The 26,916-nt window shown below is 43.5% G+C and overlaps 1 protein-coding gene across 3 annotated transcripts in view; it reads right to left on the bottom strand.

Moving 5' to 3' along the window:
• Window positions 1-26,916, bottom strand: part of LOC115472398 (ectonucleoside triphosphate diphosphohydrolase 8-like) — a 454,313-nt gene that overhangs the window by 12,887 nt on the left and 414,510 nt on the right. For all 3 annotated transcript variants that reach the window (XM_030206671.1, XM_030206673.1, XM_030206672.1), the window contains 2 exons: window positions 25,897-26,007; window positions 21,767-21,904 (listed from right to left, as the gene is read on the bottom strand). In XM_030206671.1, the coding sequence (XP_030062531.1) occupies window positions 21,767-21,904; window positions 25,897-26,007 (249 nt within the window). The remainder of the gene's footprint in view (window positions 1-21,766; window positions 21,905-25,896; window positions 26,008-26,916) is intronic.

Here is a 26,916-nt window from a genome sequence, read left to right as displayed (position 1 = left end):
AAAGATCAACCTTGATTCACGACCAAGCCACCACCTCCTCTTCACCCTTTAACCCTCTCCCTCAACCAACCTACCCAGGCCTCTTTCTCCTCTTTTCCTGAGATCACCGAGGATGAAACTTCCCGCCTTCTTTCCTCCTTGAAATGCACCACCTGTTCCTCTGATCCCATCCCCACCAACCTACTCAACACCATCTCCCATACTGTCACCCCCTCCATCTGTCACATCCTCAACCTCTCTCTCTCCACTGCAACTGTCCCTGACACCTTCAAGCACGCCGTTGTCACACCTCTCCTCAAAAAACCTTCTCTTGACTCTACCTGCCCCTCCAACTACCGCCCCATCTCTCTTTTACCCTTCCTCTCCAAAATACTTGAGCGCGCCATTCACAGCCGCTGCCTTGATTTTCTCTCCTCTCATGCCATCCTCGATCCACTTCAATCCGGTTTTCGCCCTCTGCACTCGACAGAAACGGCACTCTCTAAAGTTTGCAATGACCTGCTCCTGGCCAAATCCAGAGGTCACTACTCCATCCTCATCCTCCTCGATCTTTCCACCGCGTTTGACACTGTCAATCATGATTTACTTCTTGCCACGCTGTCCTCTTTTGGGTTCCAAGGCCCTGTCCTCTCCTGGTTCTCCTCTTATCTCTCCCACCGCACCTTCAGGGTACACTCCCATGGATCTTCCTCCACTCCCATCCCACTATCTGTTGGAGTTCCCCAGGGATCTGTCCTTGGACCCCTTCTCTTCTCAATCTACACCTCTTCCCTGGGCTCGCTGATCTCGTCTCATGGTTTTCAGTATCATCTTTATGCTGATGACACCCAGCTATACCTCTCCACACCTGACATCACCGCGGAGACCCAGGCCAAGGTATCGGCCTGTTTATCCGACATTGCGGCATGGATGTCCAACCGCCACCTGAAGCTGAACATGTCCATGACCGAGCTCCTCGTCTTTCCTCCTCCTCTTCCTCCACTCTCTATCTCAGTTGATAACACCCTCATCCTCCCCGTCCCATCTGCCCGCAACCTCGGAGTCATCTTCGACTCCTCCCTCTCCTTCTCTGCGCATATCCAACAGACTGCCAAGACCTGTCGCTTCTTCCTCTTCAACATCAGCAAAATTCGCCCTTTCCTCTCTGAGCACACCACCAGAACTCTCGTCCATGCTCTCATTACCTCTCGCCTTGATTACTGCAACGGCCTCCCACTCAGCCATCTATCCCCCCTTCAATCCGTTCAGAACGCTGCTGCACGTCTTATATTCCGCCAAAACCGATATACTCATATCACCCCTCTCCTCAAATCACTTCATTGGCTTCCGATCAGATATCGCATACAATTCAAGCTCCTCCTCCTTACCTACAAATGCACTCAGTCTGCGGCTCCTCACTACCTTTCCACCCTCATCTCCCCCTATGTTCCCGCCCGTAACCTCCGCTCACAGGACAAAGCCCTTCTCTCAGTACCCTTCTCCACCACTGCCAACTCCAGGCTCCGCTCATTCTGCCTTGCCTCACCCTATGCCTGGAACAATCTTCCTTTACCCATACGCCATGCCCCCTTCCTACCCATCTTCAAATCTCTGCTTAAAACTCACCTCTTCAATGCTGCCTTCGGCGCCTAACCGCTCGAGAAATATAGAATGCCCCAATCTATCCACCCTATCAGATTAACTGTTCACTCGTCCTCTAGATTGTACACTTGTCTTTAGATTGTTCTCTTGTCTTTTAGATTGTAAGCTCTTTGAGCAGGGACTGTCCTTCTATGTTTAAACTGTACAGTGCTGCGTAACCCTAGTAGCGCTTTAGAAATGTTAGTTAGTAGTAGTAGTTCAGGTGATTGAAGGCTTGGAGGCATTCAGAAGACCAACTTTTAACATCTGCTTCCTTTTTGGTGAGAGCTGTGAGAGGTGCAGTGATAAGAGAATGTTGGTTGATAAACTGCCTGTAGTAACTGGCAAAGTCCAGGAAATGTTGCAAAGCTCGCAAAGTTCGGGGCTGTGACCACTTCTGGATAGCCTGTAGTTTCTCTGGATCCATCTGAAGACCAGTAGTGGAAATAATGTATCCTAAAAAGGGAATGGTGGTCTGATGAAAGGTGCATTTCTCCAATTTGGCATATAATTGATTTTCCCGAAGTTGTTGAAGCACAGTTCGGACATGGCTTGGATGTCCTCGAGGCAATGAGGAAAAAATGAATATATCTTCCAGATAATAATGGAAGAGTACAGGAGATCGTGAAAAATGTGGTTGATAAAATTTTGGAAGACTGCGAGGGCATACACTTCATTGTTGAGATTATATCAAATGGGTAGGGCGGAATCATCAGCTTGTGGTAGGTGCGGAGATCCCAATCATAACTATTATCATGCTATGTGGGCTTGCGCAGCGATATCCGCTTACTGGGAGCAAATAGCGAAGTTCTTAGGCAAAATCCTGGGGCAGAGGGTGACATTGACACCGGAGACGGCCCTTTTGGGGGTCAACTTACTGAAGGGGAAAGGTACCGTTAGTCATAACCTGCTAAATTTTAAAGCGTGTCTCGTGGGAAAAAATGCATTTTAGTTAACTGGATACAATTAGAGGCACCGTCGTTTTGGCAATGGCGCAACAGATGGCATGCATTACTACTAATGGAGCTGCGAGATTCATATTATAAACCCAAAACACAGCGTAAATTCTACTTAATATGGGAATCATATATTAATGCTTTAGCCCTTAGGGCCCGAAGTTACATCCTTAATCGACTGAGCTTGGACCCAGCGAAGTTAGCTAAGGGTTTTGGACAGTGAATAGGTCAATTTCCCAGGGCTATTGGAGATATGTAGCAGCCTGGAAGGGGGTTGGACAAAGGGGGGAGGGAGGTTACAGGGGGGAGGAATATTAGAGGGGTAAGGAAGGGCAGATGGGGGGTTGCGGGGAGAGATATAGAGGTACGGATAAGGGAGGAATAGCTTGGAGTAAGGAGGGAGGAAGCTAAAGAGAAAAGTTATGGCTACCTCCTATGTTATGATTACAAGTTGTTCGTTTGTTTCCTGATGTATCTTGAACATAGCAAATGAATATTGTATTGATTGTGATAGGTCATCAATAAAATTGTTTAAAACTAACATTTTGGAAGATTGCGGATGCATTGCACGGGCATGACCTGATACTCATAGTGCCCATTGTGTGTATTAAAGGCCATCTTCCATTCGTTGCCGCTGTGTATTTGAATTAAATTGTAGGCACCACGAAGATCCAATTTGGTGAAGATGGTGGCACCTTGCAGATGATCAAACAATGAGGGGCATTGGGTAGTGATTTTTTACTGTGATGTCATTCAATCCCTGATAATCTATGCAGGGTCGGAGGGTGCCGTCATTTTTGACAACAAAGAAGAAGCCCGCCCCTACTGGTAAAGAAAATGGTCTGATAAATCCCCTTTTCAGGTTTTCGTGAATATAATCCTTCATAGCCTGGGTCTCATTGCGAGAAAGGGTATAGAGTCATCCACGAGGTGGCATCTTCCCAGGAAGTAAATCAATCGCACAATTGAATTCCCTGTGGGGAGGAAGCTGATCGGCCTCCTTCTTATTGAAGACATCAGAAAAATCAGCATATTCCGGAGGTAACTGAAATCCTTGGGCAGCAAAGGGAAGAGTAATAGGAGTCTTGAGCCTAAGTAAGGGCTGGACAGTGTCCAGGCAAGTAAAGAAGCATTGTGAACCCCATTTAACAATATCACAGGTTTCCCAGTCAAAGCTAGGCAAATGCAGTCGGAGCCAAGGATACCTGTTAGGAAAGTGACCAGCTTGCCTGCAGTACAAACAGAGATTATTAAAATGACGATGGGGCCTTTCCTGCTCCGATAGGTGATAAAGTCCCACCATCATGGGTTCCTCAGTTCTCTCCGATGAGGGAGCCGGATTAGGCGGTGGAAGCAACGGTCGCTGAAAGCAAGGAGCCAGACGAGAAGGTTGTCACTGAGCAGTGCATTCCTGGGTTCTCTCCTGAAACTGAACATCAATTCAGATACAAAGGGCTACTAGCTCATCAACAGTGGTCAGTCTGTCTCATCCCGCTAGTTCATCCTTTATGCGCTCAGCAAGGCCCTGCCAAAAGAAAGCCATCAGAGCTTCTTGGTTCCAGCGCAATTCAGACGCAAGGGTCTGAAAACGAACAGCATAGGCTCCTATGGAAAGATTCCCTTGCTGAAGCCGGAGGAGCTCGCCAGTGGCCAAAGAGGGACACCCAGGTTCATCGAATACCATCCTGAAGTGATGAAGAAAAACCCCGAGAATAGTGAGGATGGGATCCTGCTGTTTCCACAAGGGGGAGGCCTAGGCTAGGGCTTGACCTGAAAGCAGGGATATAATGTAGACAACCTTAATGTGATCCGTGGGGAAAGACGCAGGCTGGAGCTCAAAATGCATGAGGCACTGATTGAGGAATCCCCGACAGGCCATAGGAGATCCATCAAAGCGAGGCAGTTCAGGGATCCGGAGCGGGAGGCCTGCGGGCGTAGGTGCTGAAGCACCTACCTGGGGGAGGGGGGCTGCTGTTCGTTGCTGTGCCCTGATAACGGAAAGCTGGGAACAAACATCTTGGAGAACTTCCAATAACTGATGCAGTTGAGACTGCTGCTGCCGCACCATCTGCTCTAGGTCAGGTAGGTTGGGCTTGTTTGATGAGCTCATGGCCTCAGCTATCTGTCACAATGTCAGGAGTATAATTTATTTATTTGTTATTTGTTACATTTATACCCCACATTTTCCCACCTACTTGCAGGCTCAATGTGGCTTACAAAGTACCGTAAAGGCGTTTGCCATTTCGGTTGATAACAAATACAAGATTGTGCAGTGGTCAAATGAGGTAGAAGTGAATCAGGCATCATGGGGTTAAGGGGAAAGAGGATAGTAAATTGTTCAGTACGATCATTGATTATGTTGTGTTGCTGGGTGTGGGGATTTATGTTGGATCAGTGGGATACACTTTTTTGAAAAGGTGGGTTTTTAATGATTTCCTGACGTTTAGGTGGTCATGTATTGTTTTCGCTGCATACGGGAGTCCATGCCATAGTTGTGCGCTTATGTAGGAGAAGCCAAAAGCATAAGTTGTTTTGTATTTTAGCCCTTTGCAGTTTGGGTAATGTAGGTTTAGGTATGATTGTGCTGATCCGAGTCTGTTTCTAGTTGGAAGATCTATGAGGTCTGTCATGTATCCTGGGACTACGCCGTAGATGATTTTGTGGACCAAAGTGCATATTTTGAAGATGATCCGTTCTTTGATTGGGAGCCAGTGTAGCTTTTCTCAAAGGGGTTTAGCGCTTTCAAATCGTGTTTTACCATATATCAGTCTGGCTGCTGTGTTTTGGGCGGTCTGGAGTTTTTTTGTGAGTTGTTCTTTACATCCTGCATAGATTCCGTTGCAGTAATCTGTATGGCTTAGGACCACTGATTGTATTAGTTTACGAAAGGTATCCCTCGGGAAGAAAGATTTTATTCGTTTGAGTTTCCACACTGAGTAGAACATTTTCTTTATTACGATTTTTACTTGGCTCTCGAGAGTGAGGTTGTGGTCGATTGTAACTCTGAGTATTTTAGGCTGTCTGAAATAGGGAGTGTGTGTCCTGGGGTGTTTATGGTTGCGGGTTTGTAGTTGTTGTGTTGAGATGAGAGGATAAGGCAGTGTGTTTTTTCAGTGTTTAGTTTCAGTTGGAATGAGTTTGCCCAAGAGTCCATGATGTTCAGGCCATCATTGATTTCATTGGTTATTTCAGTCAAGGCATGTCTGAAGGGAATGTAGATTGTGACATCATCTGCATAGATGAATGGGTTAAGGCCTCGATTGGATAAGGACTTTGCCAATGGGATCATCATCATGTTGAAGAGTACTGGTGATACTGAGGTACTCCACAGGTTGCTTTCCACGGTGGTGATACAGTATGTTTGAATTTGATTTTACTTGGTATGTTCTGGTGGTTAGAAAGCCCTTGATCCAATTGAGTACGTTTCCAACAATCCTGAAGTGGTCAAGGAGTCTTAGTAGTATATTATGATTTACCATGTCGAATGCACTCGACATGTCGAATTGAAGGAGAAGTATGCTTTTACCTATGGCTATTTCCTGTTTGAATTTGACCAGGAGAGTGACTAGGACAGTTTCGGTACTATGGTGGGAGCGGAATCCTGATTGTGAGTCATGTAGTATTGAGTGGTTGTCCAGGTATTCCGTAAGCTGTTTGGTCACCAAGCTCTCCATCAATTTTACTACTAGAGGGATGGACGCAACTGGGCAGTAGTTGGTGAGGTCGTTTGTTTTTTTCTTAGTGTCTTTTGGTATTGGGGTAAGTAGGATGTTACCATATTCCTCGAGGAAGAGACCTTGTTGTAGCGTGAAGTTTAGGTGGGATGTGTCTTCTATGAATCGGTTGGGGGCGGATTTAAGTAGATGACTGGGACATGTGTCCAGTTTGCAGTGGGTGTTTGCGAATCTATGAGTCGCTTGTGTAACTGATTCAGTGGTGAGTAGATTGAATGTAGACCAGATACGGTTGGCTGGATATCCACCAGGGATTAGGTCTAGGTGATCGAAGAAGTTTTCAATGTCGGTGTTGTGATGAGGAAGGGTGTTGCATAATTTTGTTATTTTGTCCCTTGAAGTAGGTAGCCAGTTTGTCTGCAGATGGGATGTTGGTGTTGGATGTAGTGACCGGGGTGGTATCTAGTAGCTTATTTCCGAGTTGAAATAGTTTCTTAAGGTCTTTGCTATCCGGTCCGAGTTTTGTCTTGTAGTAGGACCTTTTTGTTTGTCTAATTGCATATTTGTATTTTTCTGTGTATTTGTTTCCATGCGTTGAGTGTATGTTCATTCTTTGTTTTTTCCCATGCTCGTTCAAGTTTTCTGGATTGTGTTTTGAGTTTTTTTACTTCATCATTGAACCATGGTATCGGGTTTTATCTTTTTGATATTCTTGTCTTTAAGGGTGCTATATCGTTTAGTACGCTTCTGCATCTAGCCTCCCAGTGGTTGAGATAGTGTATGGAGTCAGTTCGTATTGTCCATTCGTTGTTATATATCTGTTGTCAGAATGTTTGTGGGTCTATTCGCCCTCTTGTAGTATAAGCTGTTTGTTCTGGTGTATGATTTGAGCCCTTCTTTTGCCAATTTAGGGATAGGTTCAGTTTGTAATGATCGGTCCAAGGTACTTCTAACCATTTGGTATCTGTTATTGATAGGTTAAGATCTGTGGACAGTTTGTGTGATAAGAGGTCCAGTGTGTGTCCCTTGGTGTGTGTAGCTTGCATGTGAGGCCATGTGAGATCCCACGACTGTAGGAAGTCTTTGCATTCGCGAGCATTGGCTGAGTTGGGGTCTTCTAGTTGAAGGTTTATGTCGCCTAGTATTAGTGTATTGGAGTTGTTTACACAAGTGTTTATCCGTGAAGATAGGCTGGCTTTTGTTCCAGTTACCAGGCGGTCTGTAAAACAGGACGCAGGTCAGTTGATCAATCAGGGATTTGTTTTGGATTCTGAATGAAGCAATTTCTAGTTGGGGTGTTATGGACTCGGCGATGGTTTCGATAGTGAATTGTGCTCGGTAGATTAACATGATGCCTCCACCTCTCTTTTCCAATCTGGTCCAATGAGTGATTTTATAACCTGGGGGGCATAGTTTGAGGATTATGGGGTCCTTTTGATTGTGGATCCATGTTTCACTGATGAAAATAAGATCGAGGTTTTCTGAATTAATCCAGTCTGATATTGTTGTTGTTTTGTTAACTACGGACCTAACATTAATGTAACCCACTTGAATATTTTGGTATTGGGCTGCTAGGTTTGATGTTGTGTGGATTCTTGTAAGTTGTCGTTCGTTGGACGGTTTCTGTTTGTTGTGGTATTTCCTTCCATTGCTTTGGTGATACTGTAATTTTCCTTTATTTTGGTGAATATCAGATTGATGGAGTGTGGAGTGTTTGATCAGTCTTTGGTGGTTTTGAAGGATGGGTATGATATTGTATTCTGTAAGTGGGATGGATAATGTTAGGTGGGTCAATGTGAGGGAGTACATTGCTAGGAGTATTTTGATTGTATTCATTTTGGTGGTGATTTGAGATAGTTAGCTTACTCATAGTCAGATACTCGAAAGTGATGACCTGGGCGCAGCGCTCTGTTGCTCTGGACATCTTCTCCTTCCTGTTCCTTTCCTATGGGCAGCTTAGTGCTGCAGCTCTGGGCAGAGGCCGTTTGTCCCTTGCACCGCGCCTCATGGTCATTGTCGGGCTGCGCCTCGTGGTTATTACCTGTCTCTCCGTGCACTGCTTCTTTCCGCACGCTGTTCCTTGCTCTTCTGTTCTCTTGTGAGCGTAACCAGACGGCCTTCCAGGATGTATGGCGCGCTCAAGGGCAATGTCACCAGGTGGGACCATCGGGTGAGGCCGATGCAGCTGCGTCGGATAGTCATCTGCTCAACGTTCCTGCGGCCACGATTCAGCTATGGGGTGCCAGGCTTATCTAGGGACAGCGTCTAGGCCGCCAGGCATCGGGAGATCTCTTGCTCAATCAGGTCTGTCAATCTGGATAATTGGATGTTTGGAGGTGGTGCTTCAGGACCTTGAGTCTCTGTGATTCTGAGAGCTGTGATCATGGGTAGGGTGGGCGTATTCGGAGTTCGGGTTGGTGAGGCTCTGCTGCTCTGGAGCTATTTCTATGTTTGTGTTTCTATTTACCCCGATGCCGCTGCTCTGATTGTTGAGCCACGTGGCACCGTCGGTCGGGCTCTCGGCGTATCATCAGCCTCCCTCGGAGCTTCTGACATCTCCTCGGTTTCTGTCTTCCGGGGTGACCATGCTGGGTCTGATTCCCGTTTTCGCTATTCTACCGCATCGGCCTGGTTCATGACCTGGTTCGTTTGTCCGGGTGGCGCGGTGTGGAGAGGCTCAATCGCTTATCGTTGCGCCTGGTGGTAGGCAGGTGGACGGGAGGCAGGCTGGCCGTGCGAGTAACGTCATGCAGGTATCACGTGGTTCCCGTGGGGGGAGGTATATTTACTACTACTACTACTTATTATTTCTATAGCGCTACTAGATGTACGCAGTGCTGTACACTTGAACACAAAAAGACAGTCCCTGCTCGACAGAGCTTACAATCTAATTAGGACAGACAAACAGGACAAACAAGAGATAAGGGAATATTAAAGTGAGGATGATAAAATAAGGGTTCTAAACAAATGAACAAGGGTTAGGAGTTAAAAGCAGCATCAAAAAGGTGGGCTTTTAGCTTAGATTTGAAGACGGCCAGAGATGGAGCTTGACGTACCAGCTCAGGAAGTCTATTCCAGGCATAAGGTGCAGCAAGATAAAAGGAACGGAGTCTGGAGTTAGCAGTGGAGGAGAAGGGTGCAGATAAGAGAGATTTACCCAGTGAACGGAGTTCTCGGGGAGGAATGTAGGGAGAGATGAGAGTGGAGAGGTACTGAGGAGCTGCAGAGTGAATGTACTTATAGGTCAATAAGAGGCGTTTGAACTGTGTGCGGAAACGGATAGGAAGCCAGTGAAGTGACTTGAGGAGAGGGCTAATATGAGCATAACGACACTGGCGGAATATTAGTCGTGCAGCAGAAGTTTGAACAGATTGAAGAGGAGAGAGATGGCTAAGTGGGAGACCTGTAAGAAGCAAGTTGCAACAGTCTAAGCGAGAGGTGATAAGAGTGTGGATGAGGGTTCTGGTAGTGTGCTCAGAAAGGAAAGGGCGAATTTTGGTGATATTGTAGAGAAAGAAACGACAGGTTTTAGCAGTCTGTTGAATATGTGCAGAGAAGGAGAGGGAGGTGTCTAAGATGACCCCAAGGTTACGTGCTGCTTCGGGGGTCGCAGCGTGCTCGTCTGCCGCCGCCGGTCGGGTGTAGTTGCTGACTTGCTCGGGGCCGGCTACCATCCGCCTCCTCCGCAACCCACTGCCGCTACTGCTCTTCTCCCGGTACTGCTTCCACTGGCGCTCGGCTCTTTACAGCCCGAATCTCGGAGCTCCAAGCCCGGAGCCTACTTGGGAGCGACTTGCTCAGTCGCCATCTTAGACGTACGATAAGTGAGCCCTTGTGCTGATCCACTGACCAGCAGTCAGAAACCCAGCGCTTCACCTGCGGTGACCACCGTTCCCCAGCGGTTGAGCCCCTGGGTTCAGGTGGTCAACAGGACCTAGGAAGTCGGTTGAGGAACAGTACTTGGCTCAGACAGAAGTAGACGAAGACAGAGCAGAGCAGAAGTCAGTACCAGGCAGTGGTCAAGGAAGGTGGCGATTCAGCAGTGTCGGTTCCAGACAGTAGTCAGGCCAGGCAGTGATCCAGCAGAGGTCAGGTCCAGGCAGTAGTCAGGTCAGGCAGAACAGCAACAAGATAAATGCACCAGACACCAGGAAGGTTGTAGCTGAGGCAAGGAAGTGGTTAGAAGTTCCTGGTTATACAGTGAAGGCGTCTGATGTCAGAATAGGCGCACTCAGAGTGTAGACGCCCAGACACAGGCACAAACAGAGTGTAGGTGCCCAGATGTAAGCATGCACAGAGTGTAGGTGCGCTAACGTGGAGACACTCAGAAGAGAGGTATTATATGCGTCGCAAGAATGTACTTCTAGTTCCACGTCTGATATTCCAGGATTGTGAAACTCTCCAAGCTTCTGGAACGCTCTATGTGCTTTAAACTTGCTATTTTTGGCCAGATCATTTGTCCCCAGTTGAATTACGTCGGTGTTTAAAGCCTTGCTCTCTTCTCTGATTACTTTCAGTATTTGGTCAGTACATCTGGTAGCTGAAGATACTGGAAGGCATTTCACTAGGTTGGAACCCTAGAACTGTGTTCCTAAGTTAATGCAATGAGATTGAAGGGGGCAGACTCAAAAAAAATGTCAGGAAGTATTTTTTCACGGAGAGAGTAGTGGATGCTTGGAATGCCCTCCCGCGGGAGGTGGTGGAAATGAAAACGGTAACAGAATTCAAGCACGCGTGGAATAAACATAAAGGAATCCTGTTCAGAAGGAATAGATCCTAAGGAGCTTAGCCGAGATTGGGTGGCACAGCCGGTGGCGGGAGCGGGGATAGTGCTGGGCAGACTTATACTGTCAGTGCCAGAGCCGGTGGTGGGAGGCGGGGCTGGTGGTTGGGAGGCGGGGATAGTGCTGGGCAGACTTACAAGGTCTGTACCCTGAAAAGGACAGGTACAAATCAAGGTAAGGTATACAGAAAAAGTAGCACATATGAGTTTATCTTGTTGGGCAGACTGGATGGACCATGCAGGTCTTTTTCTGCCGTCATCTACTATGTTACTATGTAATGCCTCTGATAATGGAGTCTCTGAGCAGTAAGAATTTTTTTTCTTTTCACCAGTCATTGTTTGGGGGATGTTTCTTGGGTTGTGCTTCTTTCATTGCCTCTAGTTCCATCACAGTACTTATTTTTTCTGCATCATAATGATGAAACGTAGCAAAATAATTTGACAGGGACAAAGTTTGGGAGGGTGAGTGCTTCTGTGTCACAGATCTTAGCCTATCAGAGCCTACTGTGACCCATCTTTTCCTCTGTTATTTCATTCTCTGTGGCAGTGGTGGTGGTAAATTGGCTGGGAATTGAGTAATCCTGGATGCGGACCACGACCTTCCCCCGCACCCCCCTGTGACCCCACAAACTTTTTAAAAAAAATTTCCATGGTGGTCCAGTGGACAGAACCCCTTCCCCTGCACGTGCACCCCCCTCCCGTACCCGATCTCCAACCTGCCCATACCTGTACCTTCACAGCAAGGTGGACGCAGGATAGCAGGAGCAACGGCTCCTCCCTCCTGCCTAGGGCCCGCTCGGAACAAAATAGTGGTCCCTTATATGGTGTTTAGCCCTGCCCAGTGCATCCCAGAATGCACTGGGCAGGGCCTGAGCACCGCCATTTTATTCTGGGCAGGCTCAAGGCAGGAGGGAGAAGCCGTTACTCCTGCCCTCCTGCCTCCACCTTGTTGTAAAGGTACAGGGAGGGGCGGGGGTGTGGTTTGGGTGCGGGAGGGAGGGTTGTGTGCATGCGCAGGGGAAGGGGTTTGGTCCACTGAACCACCAGGGAAATTTTTTTAAAAGGTTCTGGGGTCACCGGGGGGTCATGGTCCTCTGGACCACCAGGGAAAGTTTAAAAAAGATTGGGGGGGGGGGGGGGTCAGGGTCCACTTGGCCACCAGGGAAATACGAGAAGACGATGCAGATGGGTGTTGTGGTCCATTGGACCACCAAGGAAATGTTTTTTTTTAATTTGGGGGGTGGGAGTGCTAGGAGGTGAGATGTAGAAAGCACAAGCAGACAGCCTTTATAGCTTCCTGCTTGTGCTTCTCTCCTCTCCAACAGCTCCAGAAAAGCTGTAAAATTTGCTCATTAAATTAGGGCTACTCTGGAGCTGTGCATCTCCTGGAATACACATTAGACTACAAATGAGCTCATTAGAACACTAAGTTTGTTGTAATACATTTGCATGGGGTTCTTGGTGGCTGCTAACGGCACATGTTAGAGCCACAAAAAAAACCATTTCTGCATTATTAGCTACGTAAACGTTTGCTTTAGACTCTAAAGCAAACGTTAATAGCACAGTAAGCTTTGTACATCTGGCCCAAAGTTATGTTTTTTTCTTTTACCACACAGTTGTATACAATTGCCCCTCCTCCAGAGGGACACAGTCTATGAGTCACCAGATGCTATATAACCAAATAGATTGAATTAAATCTCTGCCACTGAAGATTCAAAACACAATTCTAATGAATGCACCTTTAAGACAGACACCAGATTCACCAGTCACCAGATTCTATGTAACCAAATCGATCAAATTAAGTCACTTGGCACAGGTTCAAAACACAGTTCCAATGAAAGCACCTTTAAGACAATTCCAGCATAAATATATAAAATCACTAGCACAGACATTCAAAACACAGTTCAATAAAAGCACCTTTAAGGCAATACCAGCATAAAAACAAGAAATCACAATGCAAGAACAATTTTAAGTTATAGGCAATAGGATGAAGACAGATTAGAAACTTCTAGAAGCCAGACCCTTTGCAAGTGAAAAGACAGGTTTTATATATATATATATATATATATATATATATATATATATATAAAAGGCAACACCAACGTTCTATGAAGCCTCCAGCCGGAAGTGTGAAGGGGGCGAGATATCCGGTTTCCCTATGAGTGTCTGCCCCGCCCTCTCTGTAACACAAACAGTCAGTGAAGGAAAACAGCAGAGCACGAAATCAAATCGCTGGCTCTGTAACAGTGAAGGACTCAGAGGGGGGAGGGGAGAGAGGCCAGAGAGCAGGGACACACACACTCCCACATGCACACAGAAGAAAACCTTGCTAGCCCCCCCCCCCCCCCCGTTTCATTTGCATCAGAAACAGGGCTTTTTTACTGAAGGACTCAGAGGGGGGAGGGGAGAGAGGGCAGAGGGCAGGGACACACACACTCCCACATGCACACAGAAGAAAACATTGCTAGCCCCCGTTTCATTTGCATCAGAAACGGGGCTTTTTTTACTAGTATATATATACATATATATGATAGAATAGAAGGAGGTAGAGTCTGTTGGAATGTAATTGTATTTTACATGCATTGCCTGTCACCTATTATTTCTCTGTGATTACTCTGTGACCTCTGATGTGAATTACTTAGAGAGGTCACAGTGCTATGCAACTTCCTGTGGGGGTTAGATGCAGCAGATGCAGCACATGGAGCACATGGAGCTCATGATCTCTCCTAACCTGAGAGGATCTATGGTGGTGTGAGCATCCATTACCATCTAAGCACATGGAAGGAGCTGATAATACAAATGTATAGTAATATGTATATATAAGCCTGTCTGATTATAATCTAACTGCAAACTGTGAGTAAACAGATGTTTTGTTACTTCAACTTTAAAGTGACTCAGCAGTGAATTATTCAGGGGTGTATGAGAGAGAGATGAAGAAAGAAATTAACATTTCTAAAGCTGAAGCTGTGTGTACTAAAATCTGCTAATTATTTACTACAAATAATCCAACAAAAGGGTTATGGGCCCAGGGTCCAGGAATTGAAAAAGAAGAGAAATATTACCAGGCAGAAAAAAAGGCCACATTTTTCTCTTAAGTTTTAAAGGAAAGATTCAGTCTGTCTCTCTCTCCCCCCACACAGCAGACAGAAGGCTAAGAAAATGGCTGAGGGAAGAAATTCACCATTGTTCTATTCTCTCAAGGTGCCTAGATTAACTGAGTTTAATTATCAGCAGTGGGAACTAAGATTCATATGTATCCTTCGAGCAAAAAGATTAGATATATGCTTAGACCAAGACAGAACAGCTGAAAATATGGCTGAATGGGACAATGCAAACTATTATGTGAAGTGCATGCTTTTGGAAGCTCTCTCAGAGAAACAAGCCATATTAGTGGAGGGAAAAGATACACCAAAGGACATTTTATATAAACTGAGAACTATGTATGCAACTACATATGCAAAGCAGCAACCAATTTGGTTGGCAGAGTTGAATGAAACCAAATTAAGGGATAAAAGTAAATGTAATGATCACATTATGCATCTTATGTCTTCATTTCAAAAGCTAGAACTTTCTGGAATTCCCATGTGTGATGCATTGAAAAGAGCATTTCTTTTTACCTCACTATCAAAGAAGTTTGATGTTTTAGGTCTGTAAATGAGGCCATTGAAGGGCAATCTTTTGAACAGGCAACATCAAAACTAAGGCAGGAATGCATAATAAATGATTCTGAGGAGATGTGTTCTCAAAGTCAGTCAGAGAGAAATGAAACAAATTTCTTGGCAAAGAACAGAGGAAGGCGGAGCTATGGGAAAACTCCACCCAAGGGCAAGCTGATTTGCTACTCATGTGGAAAGGAGGGACATGTATCTAAATGGTGTAAGGAAACACAAAACACTCCCTCTAGCTCACCTAAGCCAATGGAACTAAAGAATTTTCAAACCAGGAAATGTATGAAGGACAAAGATAAACACAAGGGCTTTCTAATGGCAGAAAAATCTTTGACTATGGTAAATAATAATTCAAATGAAAGTACTTGGATTTTGGATTCGGGGAGCACATGCCATTTAACCAATTGTAAGGATTTCTTTCAGGAAATGTGTCCAGAGGAAGGTATTCTTAAAACTGCAAACGCAGGGACTGCTAAGATCCAAGCAAAAGGTATTGGATTCTTAAAATGCAAAGTGTCTAATGAAGTTAAAGAAATTCCTGTAAGTGATGTCTTGTATATTCCCCAAGCAGTTTGCAATATGCTTAGTGTATCTACATTAGATAAGAAGGGATTTGTGATTCATTTTGAAAATAGTAAGTGCACAATCTCTAAAAATGATGAAGTGTATGCTGAAGCTTTTATGCATAATGATGTTTATAAGCTGAACATTTCAGGTGAAGCCTCACATATGGTGCAAGTAAGGAAGAATGATGGTAAATGTAGTCTGGAAATCTGGCACCGCCGCCTGGGACATCGTGATTCTAAGGTGATCCAGGATCTTTACAGTAAGCAACTAGCCACTGGCATTCAGATAAGTGCAGATGCTGGTAAAATGGAGAAATGCATAGACTGTGTTACTCAAAAAGGTGTGAGACCCTCATTTCCTGCATACACAGGAAATAGGAGTAATAAAGTGCTGGACTTAATACACAGTGACTTATGTGGACCGTTTAATATCCCATCATTGGGAAATAACAGATTTGTGCTAATATTCTTGGATGATTTCTCTAGATATTGTGTGGCCTATTTGCTGAAAGAAAAAAGTCAAGTCACAGACATGCTGAAGAAATACGTAGCCATGGTGAGCAATAAATTTGAAAGAAAACCAAAGGTTCTTCAGACCGACAATGGTGGTGAGTTCACTTCACAGAGCATGCGCACATTTCTAGAACAAGAAGGCATTCAACATATCACAACAGTAGCTTATACACCAGAACAAAATTCTGTTGCAGAGAGAAAATTTAGGTCACTTGTGGAAATGACCAGATGTATGCTGTCAGATAGCAATCTCCCTAAAAGACTATGGGGGGAAGCCATTCTCACAGCAGTGTACCTACAAAACAGAATGCCAACTAAAGGCGCTGAGCGCACACCACATGAGACATGGCATGGTAGGAAGCCAAACCTGTCACACATAAGAACATTTGGAAGTACAGCATATGCTCATGTACCAAAGCAAAGAAGGCATAAGCTGGATTCCACAACAGAAAGGGGCATTTTAGTTGGCTATGCTCCAGGACACAAAGGATATAGAATTTTGAATCTGAAAACTGGCATTGTTGGCATAAGACATGTTACATATTTTGATGAAAACAAAAGGGTTGATAAAGGCTGGATTATCCCAGATGAGCCTTATCATCCAGAATATGAAACTAGAACCATAATAGACATGCCAGTGTATATAAATGCCATACCAAGGCAGATGTCTGAAAGCAACTCACCTGTATCTAACGAGGAACAGGCAGAGGAAACAGACACAGAAAGGATCATTGAAGAAGACAGTACAGTTGGAGAAGGGGAATCAATTGGAGAAGGACTCTCAGATTTAGAGGATGCAGAAAGGTCAGACCAACCTGTTGTCAGACGCTCATCCAGGGAAAACAAAGGTGTTCCACCCCCAAGACTGTCTTACCTAACAAAGTCAGCAGAAGCTCAAGAGCCCTTAACATGGGATGAGATTGAGAAAATGCCAGCAGAAGAAGCTGCTGAATGGCATAAAGCTGCACAAGAAGAAATTGATGCATTGGATAAAAATAATACTTGGATTCTTACAAAATTACCTCCTGGCAAGAAAGCTATAGGATGCAAATGGGTATTCAAGTTAAAAAGGAATGCACAAGGAAAAGTGGAAAGGTATAAAGCCAGATTAGTGGCAAAGGGATATCTTCAAAAATATGGAGAAGATTTTGATGAAGTGTTTGCACCTGTAGTGAAACACACGACAATTAGAACACTTCTGAGCATTGCAGTCTCAAAAGGCATGCAAGTCAACCACATTGATGTGAAAACAGCGTTTCTTCACGGAGATATAACTGAAGACTTGTACATGGAACAACCAACAGGTTTCATAAATACAAAACAAAGACAGCTAGTGTGTAAATTAAACAAAGGTCTTTATGGATTAAAGCAAAGTGAAAAATGTTGGAATGAAAAATTGCATGAAATATTGACAAATTTAGGATTTAAGCAAGGTGAAGCAGATAAATGCTTGTACACTAGGTGCACAAATGGACAATATGCATACATTTTAGCTTTTGTTGATGATCTGCTCATGGCAAGCAAAAGTGAGCAAGAGTACAAGGACATTGTAAAGTGTTTAAACCACAATGTTGAGATAAAAGAACTTGGTAATGTGTCATACTATCTTGGTATAGAAATTGAGAAACAAAATGATGGTTCTTATCTTCTAAGCCAGAAGCAGAAAATAAATGAGCTTATTGAAAGTTTAGGTATGCAAGATGCCCAAGTTGTAAGCACTCCCATGATCACTGATTTTCTGAAGGATGAAACAGTAAGAGAACCTTTACCAGATAACATCCAATATAGATCAGCCATAGGTAAGCTTTTATATCTAGCTACCACATACAGGGCTGATATAGCAAATGCAGTAGGAATTTTGAGCAGAAGGGTCAGCTCACCTACCAAATCAGATTGGACTGCAGTTAAAAGGATGGTAAGGTATTTAAAGGGTACCATTGATTGTAAATTAAAGATTTCAGCCAATAGTAATCCAAAACTAATATGTTACTGTGATTCAGATTGGGCAGGGGATCATTCTGATTATAAATCCACAAGTGGATATGTGTTTATGTATGGAAATGTACACATTTCATGGGCCAGTCATAAACAAAGTATTGTGAGTTTGTCTTCTACAGAAGCTGAATATGTGGCCGTATCGGAAGCGTGCAGAGAACTGATGTGGATTGAAAAACTTATGCTGGATTTCGGAATAGCTGAAAAGAGACCAATCCAGATAATGGAAGATAATCAGAGCTGCATCCGACTGTCACAGAATGACAAGGTTCAGTCACGCACCAAGCACATCGCAACGAAATACCACAACGTGCGAGAGTTGGCGAAAGAAGGGGTCATAAGTCTACACTATTGTCACACCAGTGAGATGACAGCTGACATCATGACCAAACCGTTACCCAGAGAACATTTTGTGAATCTGCGTATAAAGCTTGGACTTTGTATGAATAAATAATTGCATGACAGTTATGCATGAGAAGGGGTTTGTTGGAATGTAATTGTATTTTACATGCATTGCCTGTCACCTATTATTTCTCTGTGATTACTCTGTGACCTCTGATGTGAATTACTTAGAGAGGTCACAGTGCTATGCAACTTCCTGTGGGGGTTAGATGCAGCAGATGCAGCACATGGAGCACATGGAGCTCATGATCTCTCCTAACCTGAGAGGATCTATGGTGGTGTGAGCATCCATTACCATCTAAGCACATGGAAGGAGCTGATAATACAAATGTATAGTAATATGTATATATAAGCCTGTCTGATTATAATCTAACTGCAAACTGTGAGTAAACAGATGTTTTGTTACTTCAACTTTAAAGTGACTCAGCAGTGAATTATTCAGGGGTGTATGAGAGAGAGATGAAGAAAGAAATTAACATTTCTAAAGCTGAAGCTGTGTGTACTAAAATCTGCTAATTATTTACTACAAATAATCCAACAGAGTCAGCAGCTTATCAGGAAGATATTAAGAGCAGGACACAGGTAACGTCAGTTTACAATCAAACCAAGGGCCAGATGCACTAAACTTAACAAGCCATTAATGAGCAAGTAGTAAACTGTGGAATGCACTAAATGCTTCTCCGAGCCATTTTCCGATCACGGTAGCAGCTAACGAAAACGGAATGCAGATAAGCAAATTAGTACCCCAATGTGTATAAATCGTATTGTAATGAGATGCACTACCGTTTTCCGAATGCCTAACCGTGGAAAATCTAACAGGAGGTCTGTACCTCTCGTTGGGGCTGCACAGCCTCTAAAAACTTCTATAAATGTAACAAAAAAAATTGGGAAAAAAAACGTCCAAGTGCTCGTCAGGGACGCCCTTTATGGACGTCCTTCACTGCCTAGCTACGTCCAAGTGCTCGTCAGGGACATCTAACACGAGCTGGACGTCTTCCTGCAGCATATCCAGCAGATAGCCAAGACCTGTCGCTTCTTCCTCTATAACATTAGCAAAATTCGCCCCCTCCTCTCCGAGCACACCACTCGAACTCTCATCCACTCTCTCATTACCTCTCGCCTTGACTACTGCAACCTACTCCTCAACGGTCTCCCACTTAGCCATCTATCCCCCCTTCAGTCCATCCAGAACTCGGCTGCACGTCTTATCTTCCGCCTCAACCGATATACTCATATCACCCCTCTCCTCAAGTCACTTCACTGGCTTCCGATCAGATACCGCATACAGTTCAAGCTTCTCCTACTCACCTACAAATGCACTCGATCTGCAGCCCCTCCTTACCTCTCTACTCTCATCTCCCCTTATGTCCCCACCCGTAACCTCCGCTCTCTAGACAAATCCCTCCTTTCAGTACCCTTCTCCACCACCGCCAACTCTTTTCTGCGTCGCTTCACCCCATGCTTGGAACAAACTCCCTGAGCCCATACGCCGGGCCCCCTCCCTACCCATCTTCAAATCATTGCTCAAAGCCCACCTCTTCAATGTCGCCTTCGGCACCTAATCACTACACCTCTTCTCAGGAAATTTTAACTACCCCAACTTGACATTTTGTCCTTTAGATTGTAAGCTCTTCTGAGCAGGGACTGCCCTTATTTGTTAATTTGTACAGCGCTGCGTAACCCTAGTAGCGCTGTAGAAATGTTAAGTAGTAGTAGTAGTACTTTTGTGATGGGCGTCCTTCTTGGACGTGTTTTTCTTACCTGCAATTAGGAAGGACTTCTCTGAAGAAAAAAAACAAAAGGAAGTCCCTGTTTTTCTTACCTGCCTAAACTGACCACAACCACAGTTCTCTCAACAGTCCCCTCCAAGGTTGTTTTCAGCTTGTGCCCCCCCCCCCTCCACACACACACAAGATCGGGACGTGCGAGGACGTCCAAATCAAAACTTTTTGGATGTCCATCCCTCCAGGTCTCTCTCAGCCAATCACAGCGTGTTTAGCTGTTACCAGTATCAGCTAAACACGCTGAAAATGCCCAGCTTAGCTCAGACAGCTCTCAAGGTAAACTAAGTTCTGTTTTTTCTTTTACCACACAGCTGTATACAATTACCTCTCCTCCAGAGGTACACAGTCTATGAGTCACCAAATTGTAACCAAATTGATTGAATTAAGTCTCTAGCACTGAAGATTCAAAACTCAATTCTAATGAATGCACCTAGGGTTACCATATGGCTCCAGAAAAAGGAGGACGGATTGAGCCAGCCGGGTTTTACTTCCATTGCTTTCCGGGTTTTAATTCCATTGGGGTTTTAATTCCATTGCTTTCAATGGAAAGCAATGGAAGTAAAACCCGGCTGGCTCAATCCGTCCTCCTTTTTCTGGAGCCATATGGTAACCCTAAATGCACCCTTTAAGACAGACACCAGATTCACCAGAGTCACCAGATTCTGTGTAACCAAATTGATTGGATTAAGTAGGAAAGCCAGTGTTGGGCAGACTTCTACGGTCCATGCCCTGATCAAGCTGCACAGATTTGGATGGGCTGGAGTGGAGCTATTCAGGGGCTATGACAACAACTTCATAAATTTTAGAACAAGGCCACTGCCGTCCAGACTTCTATGGTCTATGCCCTAAAAATGGCAGGATAAATCAACATCAGGTATACATATGATGTATCATTTCATACCATATGCAATGAGTTTATGTTATTGGGCAGTCTGGATGGACCGTACAGGTCTTTATCTGCCATCAGCTACTATTTTACTATGTTACTAACACCAGCCCTGACCACAAGCCACATACAACAGCTAACAGCAGCTGAGATAAAAAGTCACATATGTGTGGATGGTATTTCTATAAAGGGGTGCCTATTTTAGGTGCCAAGAATGCACCTATCTGGAGCCTATTTTATAAAAGAAAGTAGAAACCTACTTTCGTTTTTTAGAATACTAGTGTAGCAACACAAATACATGTGTAAAATTTAGGTGCAACCTCTTACACTAGCCATAGAGCTGGTATAAATGCTTATACCTAGATCGCTAACAAATATGCACAAATTATAGTCTTCTATTTATGCATAACTGTATACCCTGCCCATGCCCTACCCACATTCTGCCCACATATATATCCACCTTCAAACTATGGGTTATCGCACAGAATAACACATATCCAGAATACTGGCATTTACATGCATATATGCACACATACTTGCATGCATGCCAGTATTCTGGTTATTTATGCAGATTCTAGATGCCTAAATATTGGTGCCCTCTTTATAGAATTACATCTTATATATAAATCTCATCTGACTAAAGGGTATCTTACACACATACAGTAAGCCCATCCTTTCATGCAATCTATGCCTGGACAGCGCATCAAACGAAAGAGAGATCTGCATAGCTGGTGGGGATTCTCAGAGCCTGCTGGCTGAATTAAGGAAAACCAGTCCTGGCGATGCATGATCAACTATCATTTTATCATGTTTTTGGAGATTTGTGATAGTTTATCCAGCTGTCATATAACAGGGTAGAAACATCAGATGATGAAACCACACAGGATGCACAACACCATATAAGAACATCAGTGGTCACCTTTTTGCGAAAATAGATATTGCCCCAAGTTTGGTCAGTGAATTTGTAGCCATCCAACAGCAACGTGAGAATGTACAAGCCTGACAGGCAGTAGTCTCCCAAACGGATCGTATTTTCCTGAGGGAATTCGACTTGTAGCTAGTGCAGAAGTAGAAAAAGAAAAAGAGACAACAAAAAATAAAAATAGAAATAAAAACTCTCATATTTGATAGCCACTACCATTTCTTAATGCTGTGACGAATCACAGATCTCAAGTGGCGTCATCATCCCCACTCCCATTACAGAATTGGCAACAGATTGTTTTACTTTCCACTAGAAGGAGTTGTTCTTCTTCTTCTTATTATTATTATTAGTTATGCCCTGTCTATAAGCCCAAAAGCTTTGGCAAATGGACCTCTGACCTATTTTAAACTACACAGCTGTGAGAGCAGAACTAGAGGTCATGCACTGACATTATGACTGCGCAATGGAGACTGCATTAGGGAAACATGGAGATATCTTGAATATTTTACTTTGACAGATTTTAAAAGAACATTTTATGTATTATAAAATAAAGCTTGTCTCCGGAAAAAGGAAAGATGGCAGCTTCAGTTCACATGAGAAAGTTCAAATGGAACTTAAACGCCAGTAGAAATCAGACGCTGCTTTGATTTACACTAATGACTTAGCTTTAATCCACATTGATGAATCGAATCTCATCAACATTGATTGGACAGTAGGTTCTTATTCCTAATGATTGACTCTGATTCCACTCTATAATTTAGTTGACTTCCAACACAACTTCCTGGTCCAGCAAACAGGAAGTTGTTTCAGAGGGAAGGCTTGGGCCAGCGCGAGCAGGGGGAATGTGTTGCTGCTTGCTGCCAACGAAGACTTAAAAGATTTAAAGGTACTGGAGGGGGGATGACGTTAAGTGCCCCCCTTCAATCACCTTGGTAAATGACTTGTAAATTACCCTCATTATTTGTATGCATATAATATATAAGCATGATGTCTTAGAGAGGAGGGTGCAGATTAGGGGCCTGAAGGTTAACTAGGGGGGGGGGGGCACAAGACTGAAGGTTTTTTTAAATTTTAATTACAAGAGGAATGTCAGGAAGTATTTTTTCACGGAGAGGGTGGTGGATGCTTGGAATGCCCTTCCGCGGGAGGTGGTGGAGATGAAAACGGTAACGGAATTCAAACATGCGTGGGATAAACATAAAGGAATCCTGTGCAGAAGGAAGAGATCCTCAGGAGCTTAGCCTAGAATGGGTGGCAGGGCTGGTGGTTGGGAGGCGGGGCTAGTGCTGGGCAGACATATACGGTCTGTGCTGGGGCTGGTGGTTGGGAGGCGGGACTAGTGCTGGGCAGACTTATACAGTCTGTGCCGGGGCTGGTGGTTGAGCGGCGGGGATAGTGCTGGGCAGACTTATACAGTCTGTGCCAGAGCCGGTGGTGGGAGGCAGGGATAGTGCTGGGCAGACTTATACGGTCTGTGCCAGAGCTGGTGGTTGGGAGGCGGGGATAGGGCTGGCCAGACTTATACGGTCTGTGCACTGAAGAGGATAGTACAAATAAAAAAGTAGCACATATGAATTTATCTTCTTGGCCAGACTGGATGGACCGTGCAGGTCTTTTTCTGCTGTCATCTACTATGTTACTATGTTATGTTACTATTTGTACCCTGTGCTTTCCCACTCATGGCAGGCTCAATGCAGCTTACATGGGGCAATGGAGGGTTAAGTGACTTGCCCAGAGTCACAAGGAGCTGCCTGTGCTTGAAGTGGGCATTGAACTCAGTTCCTCAGGACCAAAGTCCACTACCCTAACCACTAGGCCACTCCTCCACCTAGGATACCCCCAAAGCCTTGTATAACCAGTTGTAGAAATTGGTTTAATTTGTTTACCTTACTGCTGGGAGAGCAGGGGGGTTGGCTGGAGGTGTCCTGGGTTCTCAGGGAGATATTTAACTAGGATGAATTCCTACACATGAGCAATTCATACCAAGGAGACCTGCACTGACACCTGAAATTTTAAAAGTGCTAAAAATAATTTTTAAAAGTATTTGCATTAAATCTAATTGCAGAATTTAGGTGCTAGGAAATGGGATTGGTATGCTATGTACTCAAATTTGCTCAAGCCATATGCAAATTAGTCCATTTTTGGGAGGTTTCATTTGCATAGTTGTGAGTAAATATTGATAGGAATATTTACAGCCTTAATGTTACGGCATGGTTCTGATCCAAAATGTGAAGTTTGATCCAAAAACGAAGAGTTTATCTAGTGGTTTTGACTAAAAATTCTCATTAGAGTGTCTTTATGTTAATCTGCATTCAAATAGAGCTCTCTGATTGGATGATAATCTCCTGTTAGAAAATCTGCCCAGTGACAGAGCGAGAGAGCAACGGAAGACCTGTCTGAGGCAAGACCTGCATCTGTGAGCTCCGTGTGTAAGAATGGAAAGAAAGAATTGTTGTTTGATCTAAATTGACTGAAATTATAAAAGAGTGCCTGATTATGTGGTAAATGAGAAAATATGAGTGAAAAGAGATTGGTAGAAATTTACAAGTTTGAGGTTTCTCTACTGAGAAAAGGATCTGAATATTTCAGGATTACTTGAAGCTTATGAAGAATAGAAAAGGGAGAATTTCAGTTTAAGAGTGCTTAAATCCTATAAGCTATATAAAGGCTAAGTAGATTTAAGTGCCTGTAAGCAAGGAAACCTTAATATTTGATCTGAAACAAATATTTGATCTGAAATAAATATTTGATCTGAGATAAACAGTTGATCTGAGATAAATGTTTGATCTGAATTAAATTCTTTGGTGAAAAGGAGATAAGTTAGAAAAAGAATCTTTTGAAACTAAGAGGGCTTTGCTCACATTTTGAATTAGCCAGATTAGTAACTGAGTAGAGAGGGGAATGGATCTATGAGTGTGTGAGTGAGAGAGAGAGAGTTTGATTCAGTTGTGAATCCTACATTTTAGGACCTTCAAAAGGGAAGAAGAAGAAGTGCTCTCCATCTACATAGATAGGGCTATAAATTTTCAGTTTAATAATTTGAGTCAGGAAAATTAGAGGGTAGGAAGTTTGGTTAATTTATTTTCTTTAGCTTAGTACTGTCCAGGTTCCTGCTGTAGATAGGCAATCCATAGTTCCACACACTGCAGGGAGGCAGTATTTCTCCTTTTATTTTATGTTAGATTAAGTTTAGAGAGAAGAATCGATGGAAGACAACTTCTAAAGGAGAGATCTCTTGAAGACTGCAACTGGAAGTTTTCCTTCAGCTAAGTACTGTGAAAGAAAAGTAAACCAACTGAATACAGGAAATTGAGGAAGAGAGAGAGATAATTCACACACTTTTTCTGAAACTCCTGTTTATCACACAAGTGAACTGAGATTTAATTTTGAAAATAAAGGAAGAAGGAGAAATCCAATTAGAATAATTATACCACTATAAAACTAAGATTTGAAAGATTTTGGATAGTTACTTACCTTATAAATAAGCCCTGTAGGAAAGAAGTTTATAAAAATGTTTAAATGAGATACACCTAAGAAACATTCCTATTTTGAGTTGGAAATCTTTGAAGTGTTATACTTACTTGTAACTTGGTCAGGAAACTAAATGTTTGGTTAGTAAAGAAATTAGAGTGCATACTGGATCCAGTAGGGAGTCGGCAGTTCTACTGGTCTAATCCTGTACAATCTAACTGAAGAGTATTTCTTTCTGTTTACCAGTACAGTCAAATAATTCCATTCCACTTAAATAAATAATTTATTGTTATATATAAGGGAGTAGTATCTGGATTTATTGTAAATCAAATTGATTCCATTCACAGGAACTCATATTCACCTTTTTGCATTCATCCGGTATTATCTTTTAAGGATGATGCTTTATTTTATGTTCACTCTTTTTATGTTGTGAGCTGAGCACAGTTAGTTTCCTCGGCTGGCACAACTACAATCCAGAGGCATTTTGATACTGTGTGAAGTCTTACAACGGACAGGGTGACACTTGCATCAGCTCTGCTTATCAGACTGGGGCATGAAGAGCCACTCACCTTGACTGTGACCTCAATCAGGCAATTTATGATGAAGATCATTAAAGGATAAAAGTCACCCAAGGCACTTTTAATCTCCCTTCTCACCTTTGTCCATTCTTTAGTGCAGAAGTTCCAGATGGTCTCATTAACAATGCTCAGAGATTGCCCACTGGTCAGGTTAAAAAAACTGAAGGTATAATAAAATGCAGAAAATGCCTAGAAAAAAAAACAGTATCTTGTGTTGTAACAGATCAGAATTTGCAAGCAGGAATGTCTCAGTAACTGTCAACAGGGTGATTATTAGCTGGTTCCAGTCAGAAGTCAGGGTAAACATTTTAGGGGGCAATTCTGTAAATTGGCGCATCCTTTTTGGTACCCTGATACAGCACAGAGAATATCAATTTTATAATGGCATGTATGCCCCCTTTTCAATTGTGCATTACGTCACTTGCTTGCAAGCATACAGAATAGCACTTTGGGAAAGCGCACATGTAAGGGGTGTCTATTCTACATTTATGAGCATCAAGTTCACCTAAATGCAGGTGCGCCTTATATAGAATTACTCTCTTAGCACATAACATCAAATTCTCTTTACAAACAATGCATCAAGTGGTTATAATAAAGTGGAATTTTCCCTTAACATATAGGATAAAAGCAGTGCAAAAAATTTTGTAAGCTTTTAAAAACACGTTTTTTTCTCTAAATATATAATACTGATTGCTGTTATGTTAAAGTCAAACAGGGCCAGAAGAATTCCTGAGCCCTTCAACCACAACAAAATACATAACTGCCTTATTCCTAGAGTTCCTTATACTTAAGAACTTGAAAAGCTAATTAACAGATCTTTACCTGGTCAGAATGTTAATTTTAAATCTTACATTTGCTTTTGATATGTTTGAACCACATTCTGTTGTAGAGATTGCAGGCCTATTGGATGGGGTAGTAGGGAGTGTTTAAAGTTGGGGTTCTACCCTAGTCTCATCCTCACTACACAATTCCGATGGACCAGCCATCTTAGTGGATAGTGGAGGAGATGAAGGCTGTTTCTTACTAAGACCTCTTAGACTCCTTTTCAATCTGTCAGATACGCGCCTATCTTCTGCCAGGCTGGAACTTAGACAGGAG

Source organism: Microcaecilia unicolor, chromosome 6 (genome assembly GCF_901765095.1).
Source record: "Microcaecilia unicolor chromosome 6, aMicUni1.1, whole genome shotgun sequence".
In the NCBI taxonomy this organism is placed as follows: domain Eukaryota; kingdom Metazoa; phylum Chordata; class Amphibia; order Gymnophiona; family Siphonopidae; genus Microcaecilia; species Microcaecilia unicolor.
Note: the sequence above shows the minus strand (reverse complement) of the source record. Positions and strands in the feature narration are given on the sequence as shown.